The following is an 11,000-nucleotide window of genomic DNA, read 5'->3' on the forward strand; positions in this document are numbered from 1 at the left end:
TTGTTGGTGTATGGGGGAGTATAAGAAGTAGAGTGGAGATTAGTTGTTGGTTTAGTTGATTAGTTGAAGGTTGATTAGTTGGAGTTTGGTTTAAAGGAATTAGTTTGTGTATTGATTTGTTGTGAATTTTTTGGGATACATCAAAATGGGAGGGGAGGACCTCTATTTATAGTGCTCCTCCTCCTTCTCCTACATTCTTGGACTTCTCTAGAATAGAGCATTCTAGAGTGACCTAGACTTAGTACGTCTCTAGAGTTCTCTATACATACAAGACATCTCTAGAAGGTTCTAGACTTCTCTACACACATCTAGACCATTCATGATCCTTCTAGAGTATTCTAGACTATTCTAGTAACTTCGACATTATTCTAGAACATTCTAGAAGTTTCTACATTATTCTAGAATATTTCGAAACCTTCTAGAACACTCCAGAAAAGTCTCACACTTCAACATTTCCCTTGTATAACTGAATTAACGGATTTCTATATCTAAAAACATAAATTTGGTACCAAATTCGCCATGCGCTTTATTTAGTCTCTATAATAATGACATAATTAGCTACTAGTTCAGTTTAGTCTCCTAATTAAAAACCCAAAGAAAAAAAAAGATTGATCTCAACATTGGTCACTATGGAAATATATCCTTCGGATATTCGGGCTATGTGGGATATGCTGAGAATATGTGATTACGATATATTGTTATTCGGTTTCCTTAGTGTAATTATCTGTTTCCTTTTTCATAGGAACTAACTTTGCCCTAGTTTTGTAATCTATGTATATATTGCCTTGCTTGTATCACGTACGTTCACTTCACCAATTAATTCAAGGCTCTTAAGCCAATTCTTCAAATCCCTTTACAGTTTATCATGGTATCATCGGAGCAGGTTTAAATCCTAGCATCCGTCCTTTTTTTTTCAAACACACAAATATCAGTCTCACAATGACAAAAATCGGAAGTGATCAATTCGATTCAACCAATTCTAACACCAAAACGATTCCGTCTTCTTCACCATTATTTTTACATCCTTCGGAAAGTCCGAGTCTCAAACTTACCTCAATCATTTTCAATGGTGAGAACTATGATCTCTGGGCTGACGCAGTTAAGAACGGGCTCGAAGCAAAGAATAAATTAGGGCTTGTTAATGGGACTGTGCCGAAACCTGAAGGAAAAGAGGACGAGGATTGCGAAGTTGTGGCTTGGCGTCAATGCAACGCCATGATAAAGGCTTGGTTGCGCAGTGTCATAGACGAAAAATTGCACCCAAGCATTGCCTTTTTCTGGGACCGTAGTCGAAATCTGGAAGGAACTCCAAGAACGATACGCAGCCGAGAATGCAGCTCGCATTCATCAATTGAAAAGCGACCTCGCAGCATGCAGGCAAGGTAATCGATCTGTTGTTGATTATTACACTAATTTAAAGTCCTTATGGGACGAACTAGCAACTTACAGTCGCGTTCCCGACTGTACCTGTGGTGCTGCCACTGCTTTCCTTAAAGAAAAAGAAGAAGAAAAAATTCATCAATTCATTATGGGACTAAATGATACCTTATATAATAACATTCGTTCCAACCTATTGATGGATGACGACCTCACTTCCCTAAATCGTGTCTATGGAATCGTCTTGAGGGAGGAGCGACATAAAGCAGTCATTCGCATTCGTGACGAACCAGCTACTGAAGTCGCCATGAGTGCACGGGCAGATAGCAACCGTAGCACCATCCAGCCTGATTCCAAGGAATACGAACCCCCACGCTGCACCCATTGCAAAAAGTGGTACCACACGGAGGCCACAAGTTGTGAGAAATTGGGACTTAGCGGCAGAGGATGTGAGAGGGGAAGGAGAGGAGGACGCGGTGGTCGTGGTGGACGCGGTTCCGGAAGCAACAATCAGACCGCAAATGCTACAACAACCGCTGATGAAGGTGCTGCTTCCAAACCAGGCTTGACGGCAAATGAAATAGAACAATTGAGGACTCTACTCAGTGGTAAAGGTAACACTCATGAAAAATTACAAGGTACCCGTTCTCTTAATCTGAATAATTGGATGCTCGATAGTGGGTGTTCCCACCATATGACAGGTTGTCGAGATGCCCTTTCTAAATTATGGCAGGGTGCTCCTTCGACCGTTGGGTTACCTGATGGGTCGACTATTGTTGCTAATGAACATGGCAAAGTCCAACTCACGCAGAAATTTCATTTGCAGGATGTGTTATACGTCCCCAATTTAAAGTGTCATCTTATTTCTATCCCTCAACTCATTCGTGAAAATAATTGCTTAGTGGCTTTTAATTCTAATTTTTGCATAATACAGGACCAATCTACGAAGACGGAGATTGGACGGGGTGAGTTGCGAGATGGAGTTTATTACATGACACGAGTTGGAGAAGTTGTTGCGCGTGTTGGAGTGAATGAGGCACGGGTATGGCATCGAAGACTTGGTCATCCTTCAAATAATGTCTTTCCTTCTTTTAGCAGCTTGATTTCGAAACCTTTGTCAGTTGATTCGGATTTTATTTGTGATTCTTGTTGCCGGTCAAAACAAACCCGTTTGAGTTTTAAGCTTAATAATAAGCGGCGTGATACTTTATTTCATTTAATTCATTGTGATATATGGGGACCATATCGTGTGAGTAGTCTATCCGGTGCACATTATTTCTTAACTATTGTTGACGATCATAGCAGAAGCGTATGGGTTCATCTTATGAAAGATAAGGGGGAGGTGTGTGATTTAATAAAATACTTTTGTAAAATGATACATACACAGTTTGGCAAGCAAATTAAAGTCATACAAAGTGATAACGGAACTGAATTTTTGTCGGGCCAGTTAACACAATTTTATAAGGAGAATGGTATGTTGTTTCAAACTAGTGTAGTTGACACCCCGCAGCAGAATGGTCGTGTCGAGAGAAAGCATCGACACATTTTGGAAAAAGCTAGAGCCCTACGTTTTCAAGCCAACCTACCCATCGAATTTTGGGGGAAATGTGTTTTAACGGCAGTGTACCTTACCAATCGGATTCCCACGAAAATTTTAAACGGGAAGACACCCTATGAGTTGCTACATGGCCACGCACCCAATCTCGACCATTTAAGAGTCTTAGGATGTCTCGCTTACGCTCACAATAAGCAACGACCTAAGGACAAATTTAAGGAACGTGGAACTTGATGTATTTTTATTGGATACCCGAAAACACAGAAAGGATGGTGTGTTTATGATTTGAAGTCAAAACGGCAATTTGTTTCTCGTGATGTGCATTTTTATGAGAACGTTTTTCCTTTTGCTCTTGAGTCCGAACACACTCCTGCTGACAGTAGCACGGCTGGTACTAATGACTCACTCCCATTCCTTGATGACATTTTTGGGTCATCCTTAGTTTTGGGCACACCACCGGACACAGGTACCATTGCACCCGAGGCAACAGTTGAAACCGAGACACCTGCTGCCAGTGACTTTCCCGAGGGTGTCTCTGTCACGGATGAGGTAGTCGGGAGTGATAGTGTTGAGGGGGAGCAAGGTCCAGCCGAGGAGGAATCACAGTTAGGAAGAGGAGCACGACAAAGGTTTGAACCCGCATGGAAGAAAGACTATGTTTGCCAATCCACTCGTGTCATTCCAACCAAAGCAACGCACTCGTCCAACACTCCGTCATCCACGAAAGGTACTCGTTATCCATTAATTAATTATGCCACAAGTAGTTGTTTTTCATTGTCTCACAGAAATTTCATTGGAGCGGTCGATGCCATTCGCGAACCTAGAAGTTACTATGAAGCTGTTAAACAAGCCGAATGGCGAGAAGCCATGGGGAAAGAAATTGATGCGCTCGAAAATAATGGGACATGGAAAATTGTAGACCTCCCTGACGGAAAGAAACCAATTGGATGCAAGTGGGTTTATAAAACCAAACTCAAAGCGGATGGAACGATCGAAAGACATAAAGCTCGGTTAGTGGCTCAAGGATTCACTCAAATAGAGGGTATTAATTATCATGAAACATTCGCGCCCGTGGCTAAAATGACCAGTGTCCGGCTGCTACTAGCAGTGGCGGTGGCTAAGAAGTGGAATATTTCTCAACTAGACATAAACAACGCTTTCCTTCATGGTGATTTGGATGAAAAAGTGTACATGCGATTGCCGCAAGGCTTCCAAGCCAAAACGACAGGAAAGGTATGTCGCCTATTAAAATCTCTACATGGTTTAAAACAAGCCTCGAGAAATTGGTTTGCTAAATTGACGGATGCATTACGGGGATATGGGTTCACTCAATCGCTCGCAGATTATTCTTTATTAACAATGAACAAGTCGGGAATTTTTCTTGGTTTATTAGTATATGTGGATGACATGATCATTGTAAGTAATAATTCCAAAGCAAGTGATAATTTGAAGCAATTTCTCGATGCAAAGTTTGGGATAAAAGATCTTGGCCGATTAAAATTCTTCTTGGGGATAGAAGTAGCACATGGTGAATCGGGTTTGTTTCTTTGCCAACGAAAATATGCTCTGGAAATCATCAAGGAAGCTAAGTTGGAAGGCGCGAAACCAGTCCAAACACCCATTATTCAAAATCATGAGCTAGCACTTTCCACTAGTGCTTTGCTAAAATAGACCCTGTTATATATAGAAGATTGGTAGGACGACTTGTTTATCTCACAATCACGCGGTCGGATTTGTTATACGATGTCCATACCTTATCACAATTCGTGCAAGCACCAAGGAAGGAGCATTTGGAAGCCGCACTCCGTGTTGTGCGCTATCTCAAAGGCGATCCTGGGAAGGGGATAGTTATGAGCAAGGACTCACTGATGCAACTCAATGGCTATTCCGACTCTGACTATGCTCGATGCCCTTTAACCAGACGGTCTCTCACCGGCTATTTTGTCGCATTAGGTACAACCCCGATTTCTTGGAAGGTTCGAAAACAGCCAACGGTAGCGAAGTCCACTGCAGAGGCAGAATACCGAGCTATGGCAGCAGTGACAAGCGAGTTAATTTGGCTAAAATCTTTCCTCCTCTCACTTGGTATTGATCATACACATTCCATGCGAGTTCTATGTGATAACAAATCGGCTTTACACATTGCAAAGAATCCGGTTTTTCATGACCGTACGAAACATATTGAAGTCGATTGTCATTTCATTCGACAGCATTTGATGAGCAAGAACATTGCAGCAAGCCACGTTCAAAGTAAGGAGCAAATTGCGGACCTTTTCACTAAGGCCCTTGGTGGAGAAGCATTTGCATATTTAAGTCGTAAGTTGGGCATTAGGTCACCTAATGTTCCAACTTAAGGGGGAGTAAGGAAATATATCCTTCGGATATTTCGGGCTATGTGGGATATGCTCGGAATATTTGATTACGATATATTGTTATTCGGTTTCCTTAGTGTAATTATCTGTTTCCTTTTTCATAGGAACTAACTTTGCCCTAGTTTTGTAATCTCTGTATATATTGCCTTGCTTGTATCACGTTCACTTCACCAATTAATTCAAGGCTCTTAAGCCAATTCTTCAAATCCCTTTACAGTTTGTCGGTCACCAAGTGATATACTTCGTATTTAGCAACTGATTTTTTGTGAGTTGCTAAATTTGTAGCTAAATCAGTATTCTCTTGTAGTGAACTCGGCACCTATAGCCGCCTTGTCCCCTAACCTGTCCTTGTGAATGTACTAAAGTACTAGACTCCTTCACCTAAACTACTCTTTTTTCACAAAATCGCGTTAATTAAATAATTGTTCATTTTCTTTCCAAAAGGGAATACTTCAAAGACTGTGTGTACTGAGATAAAACATGAGTCTGCGTGAAGAAGTGTACGTATCCTATGATTATTAACTCACAAAAAAGTAGATTTGATTCACACATTTGATATTGTGTGTGTAGTCACTGTTACTTCAAATCCCACATTGAGGACGGCACGTATCCGTCACTTTGAAGTGACGGATACCATTTCCTCTCACAAATGACCCAAATAGAGGAGAGAGGGAAGCACATGGGGGTGCCTCACCTTGTCCCCCCTATCCGTTTTGTGAGTGGCATTACCCGTCACTTGCTCCGACCCGTCTTGACAATCTAACTTTTTTTGTTATTTGTTGAAATTATTGTCAGTTTTCTCGTTAATTAAGGTGTACAATAATGTGATACACAGATAAATCTCGTTAATTAAGGTGTACAATAATGTGATACACAGATAAATCAGTATAATTATACACTTTTCTCATGCAATATTGATAAATTGAAAATATTTCATTGTTTTCGATCAGTTCTTTATTTTGTTTGGGATAGATGTTAATAACAAGACTTCCCATGCATTGTACTCCGGCTATCACCAATTAGGATCGTGTACTCGTGGCCTACAAGCTTACAAATATCACAAATTCTTATTTCAGACGGGCTGTTTTCCCGTCTAAAATAAGACAGACAAAATATTGCCATTTTTTAAGAGAATGTAACCATTTAATCCACAAAATGTTATCACTAGAGGTGTCACTTTTTACCCTGAAAATGATTATGAAAAATAATGTTAACATGTTACCAGAAAATAACATTATTTTATTATAAAATGACAACATGTTGTCTGTCTTGTTTCAGACGAGAAACAGTCGTCTGAAGCAAGACGCGCTGTACAAATATATAAAGAGAATTTCGAAAAGTGGATAGTTTGGTTTGAGTGTGACTACTACTTAAGTTTCCAGATTAGAGTTGTGGTTCTTTGGCTTTGTTTACCCAATTTGTTGGATTTCTATAATTGAATTTTACATTTTTCCGGAGGCTTGCAATCAATTAAACCGACAATTTTAAAACATTCAACCTCAATATACATTCTATTATCAATAACATAGAATTATGGTTTCTTCTTTATTATTGACTCAAGGGTACATGTAACCGAAATGCACAGTACATAGAATCCCTAAACAAAATAACCGCGATCCCCAACTCTCAAATGACCTCCCTACAGTTCGCAGTGAATCTTTTGTTAATACTTGCATCTTGCACACCAAATACAGATTAATCTCCAATGTGCTAAAGAATATAGAAGAAACCAGGTGTTGACAAACAATCAAACAGTGAAAAATGAAAACAAACTGCAGAAAAAGAATTGAAAGATGGTAAAAATCCGTACATGGAAGCGATGAAACTCGGATCTGAAGTTTAGAACTATATGTTACGCTGTTATTATAGGAATTCAGGCGGGCGAATTGGTTCATCAGTTTTCGTGCTGGAAATACAACTCCATCCCTTGCAGGAAATGCAACTTCATTTCCTAATGTACCGTTATATATGGATCTTCCAGTATTCATAATTGTAACTAGGAACTGAAATCCAGCATACCATGAAACTCTACGCAAAATTGAATCACTAATAGCTTATTTACAGTGGATTTTAATATTTACGTAACCTATCTGACCTACATTTCAATCAAAGCAAGGGAAATCTCTTGCCACTTTTCAACCCAGTTAACTACAACGGTTGCCAAGGTTGTTCCTCATCTTCTTGAAGTTGTTTCAACCTCCTTTTCGAATATAACCCAATAACAACGGTCGCAGCCAGAGTCAAACAAAAGCCAATAGCATCTAAAAGTATGTGTCGTTTTGAAACTGGAGTATGATCTTCCATTGCTTCTGCTACCGTCCTTATCAGAATCCCACTAGACGAAAACACCACAATATGTTAATTACAATTATAGCATCATTTAAACTTATTACTCCATGAAGCAAAACTATCGTATCTTAATTAAAGTAGTAGATTTAGCTGTGTGTTGAATTTAGGCTAACCGGGGGTGGGGAGAGAAGAATTCCTTAAATATCGAACTGCAAGACTGTCTAGCGACCAAATTATAAAGGTTTCAAAAGGTTACTACCTCATTATGAAACGCAGCAATGATCAAACTGAACCACCGACTCTAAGATCAAGTCTTAAAACGAGATTCACTACCAGGAATCTACATCCGAGTAAGAGTAACATCAACAAGAAAATACTGCAATGTGTCAATGTCTCGAGAGTGATTTCAGTATGCTTATCTCATAGAGAAGACATCTTTGTTCGAAAAGGTAAATTGTTAGCTCACAGGCTCAGGAAATCCATGTAATAAACAACAATATGTAGACAGGCCAATAACTCGCCAGACTAAAAAAATGATAGTGTGATTTTCCAACATGAAATTTCTCCTACGAATGGTTTATGTTGAAGAGTTTTATCATGTTTTCAAAGTAATATGAAAAGAATCCACAGGAAGGCTATCGAAACCAACCAAACTGGCAATTTTTTTTAGGTCTCAAAAGGAATGCAATTTTTTTCATCAAAAAAATGCAGATAATTCTAGCATTGCAAATTGGCAAGTGAAACAAGATTAGATTAAATTCTCAAAAGAAAATGAAAAAAACCTACCTATAAATGGCGACAAATGTCTCGGGAATTATGCCTAACAAGGATCCTGCCAGGTAGGGGCTATATTCAACACCCGTGGCAACAGCAGTGTAGTTGAACAACACATACGGGAAAGGGGCAACTCGTATCAGAGCAACAGCTCGAAACTGATGAAACCAATCACCATCACCAGCAAGTCCAATGATAGAAGCTTCTCTAGGATGGTTATCCAGCCATTTCTAGGTTTGGCAGAATAGTTATTAAGAACAGTTGTCATGGAAAAGTAAATAATTAAATATTAACCCCTCTCTACAAAAGGCGAAACTTGAAGATGATGCAACAAATTTATAAAACATCAAAAGTGCTTACTTTGAGTCTGGGAAGAAAGAGATGGTTAGCAATAAAATAAGGTAAGGAAACGGCAATAGTTTCTGCAGCCATGATAAGCAAGAAGCCAAAACCATAGCCAAATGTCATTCCAGCCACCCATTTGAACGGCAAAGATGGTAAGAGTAAGACGGGCAATAAGGCATTTGCAGCAAACAAAATAGCTGCAAGCACGGGAGGACGAAAAGTTTCGACAAGCCAGTGTATCACTGGAATAAGTTCCTGCAAAGCACATATCACAGAAGAATATGAGCAGGGCATCAGGCATTTTCCCAGGTCACTGATATTTATCATCATGTTTCTGTCTGACTGAAGTTAGGGCATAAAACGACATCTTATTAGAATCAAGGGAGAACAAAACCAAATTACATCAACTAGTGTTCTATTTCGTATCCCTAAATAAATGACTGATTCCACGGGACGGAGATGCGCATGGGGCAGAAGATTCTACAATAAAATATAGAAACAAATACTAATACTCTTCCTAGAATCCTAGCAATAAAATCATTTATAGATAGAACTAACATTGCATGAAACTACTAAAGCAAACTCCTGCAAAAGAATAGCACCAGCAACCTTTTGACTTAAGAGTACCACCTTACCCTTAGAATTCCAGCAGCACAAGAGTACATCATTTAAGTAGAGATTATATAGGAAGTTTATATAAAAATGCGTCAATCATTTTGGGATGAACCATAAACGCATTGAGATTGAGGGAGTATTTTCTATAACTAACCAGAATTTACTACCTTATGCTCCTCTGAATGAATGTCCGATATGCAAAAGGAGTCGTTATAGAGGATGCCACAATCAAAGCATAGTTCAATGAAGCTCATAGACAGTAGCACAAATATAACTATTCCAGTAACAAGCAAGAAAGAAGCATTTTTGTCGCAAAATAGCAAGCTACTCTAAGCCCTAAATGACAATGGAACGCCTATTAGGTAGGTAGGCGCACCTGAGCTCATATTCTGAGGTCGTGTGTCACATTCATAGAGGTAAAGACTCAATTACACATATTCATGAAAAAGGTACTGTAACTAGGGCATTACTTCATTTCCCCATGGATCATAACCGCATATTGTCAGGATATACCCCCACCACGGATTCAATGAATATCCTATTACCATCTAAGTCATCTACAGGTCTATGACTTTCAAGGTAGATGATTTTTCAAGTTCGACCTCTTCAAAGGCGTCCAATTACCAAAAGTTTCAAAATCAAGCAAAGTGCTTAACTCAATACTCCAATTTTTCATTAGCTTATCTCCCGATAAGTGCATTTTAGTATCATTAACGTGTGCCCACGTTAGAAAAACCGTCTCAACCTTTGCCAAACATTCTACCTATTGTTTAAATTCTCTAACTCAAGAAACCTAGCAAGCTCAATCAATCGAGAACGAAATCAAATCATCAAAATCAATCTAATATAGAAACTAACATTATATATAAAATTTCCATAACTAAACTAAACCTAACAAAGTCAATGATGCAATCTAGAACAAACTCAAATTCATCAAAAATCAATCTAACCTAGAAATTCATCCAAATTAAGCAACAACAATATTCAAAATAGGAAAGAAAAGAAAAGAACCTTGTGTACGAAATCAGAACCGTATCGCTTGACAAGAACAATAGCAGAAACCGAGATAATCGCACAAAAAACTATGAGGAACCATAATTTCGATCGAGATTCAATCCTCATCCAAGAAAACCAAAGAGTATCATTAGTGTTATTATTATCGTCGATATGATTATGATTAGGGAAATTAGGGTTTGAAGATGATGATAGGAGAGGAGATTGTTCTTCGGCAGGAAGTGAAGTAGTAGTATTACATTGATAATGGCGGTTTAATCGAGTGAAATCGCCATTAACGGGCTCCATTTTAGGTGGAATTGAAAGACGTGTTGGTGAAGCTTCGTAAATTGAGGTTTCATCCTCCATTGTTGTATTTAATGTATGTTTCTGGTTTTAGGAAGGGGGAATATGCCTAGTACTTTCTCTTCTTGTTTGTTCTACTCCGTGTTGGACTCTTGCAACACGGACTGTTTCCATAATTCCATTTTTTCGCTCTCTAGTGAAGTATATTAAAATCATTCCTTTTTCTCTATCTAATCTAATCAAATAATTGCTTGTTAGATTGTTAAATACTCCGGTAACACTTACTTCCTCCATTCAACTCCACTCTACCTATTTCCTAAAAAAGAATGTCAAATGACCATTTTGTTCTCATACTTCATTACTTATTTACAATA

General features: G+C 38.8%; 2 protein-coding genes across 2 annotated transcripts; one reads left to right on the forward strand and one right to left on the reverse strand.

The window, feature by feature from the left end:
- Window positions 1-939: 939 nt before the first annotated feature.
- On the forward strand, window positions 940-4,603 carry LOC141595141 (uncharacterized). The gene is made up of 5 exons (XM_074415114.1): window positions 940-1,382; window positions 1,450-2,206; window positions 2,312-2,419; window positions 3,197-3,561; window positions 3,718-4,603. Exons 1-5 carry the CDS (start codon window positions 940-942, stop codon window positions 4,601-4,603), a joined length of 2,559 nt encoding a protein of 852 aa, XP_074271215.1.
- A 2,630-nt stretch (window positions 4,604-7,233) lies between these two features.
- Window positions 7,234-10,783, reverse strand: LOC141596812 (uncharacterized). Its single transcript, XM_074417063.1, has 4 exons — window positions 10,339-10,783; window positions 8,728-8,967; window positions 8,380-8,597; window positions 7,234-7,639 (listed from the first exon to the last, which is right to left on the reverse strand). Exons 1-4 carry the CDS (start codon window positions 10,687-10,689, stop codon window positions 7,453-7,455), a joined length of 996 nt encoding a protein of 331 aa, XP_074273164.1. The 5' UTR covers window positions 10,690-10,783; the 3' UTR covers window positions 7,234-7,452.
- Between the last annotated feature and the right edge of the window lie 217 nt (window positions 10,784-11,000).

Source organism: Silene latifolia, chromosome 8, assembly GCF_048544455.1.
Source record: "Silene latifolia isolate original U9 population chromosome 8, ASM4854445v1, whole genome shotgun sequence".
In the NCBI taxonomy this organism is placed as follows: domain Eukaryota; kingdom Viridiplantae; phylum Streptophyta; class Magnoliopsida; order Caryophyllales; family Caryophyllaceae; genus Silene; species Silene latifolia.

What these genes read in the sequence shown, in the direction of transcription:
- LOC141595141 (XM_074415114.1), top strand. Translation starts at nt 940, where the DNA reads ATGACAAAAATCGGAAGTGATCAATTCGATTCAACCAATTCTAACACC. An exon ending in CCTCGCAGCATGCAGGCAAG is followed by an intron (nt 1,383 to 1,449) that starts GTAATCGATCTG and finishes AGCAACTTACAG; the next exon opens with TCGCGTTCCCGACTGTACCT. An exon ending in AGAAATTTCATTTGCAGGAT is followed by an intron (nt 2,207 to 2,311) that starts GTGTTATACGTC and finishes TGCATAATACAG; the next exon opens with GACCAATCTACGAAGACGGA.
- LOC141596812 (XM_074417063.1), bottom strand. Translation starts at nt 10,689, where the DNA reads ATGGAGGATGAAACCTCAATTTACGAAGCTTCACCAACACGTCTTTCA. An exon ending in TCTTTCTTCCCAGACTCAAA is followed by an intron (nt 8,598 to 8,727) that starts GTAAGCACTTTT and finishes TGCCAAACCTAG; the next exon opens with AAATGGCTGGATAACCATCC. An exon ending in ACATTTGTCGCCATTTATAG is followed by an intron (nt 7,640 to 8,379) that starts GTAGGTTTTTTT and finishes GTTTTCGTCTAG; the next exon opens with TGGGATTCTGATAAGGACGG.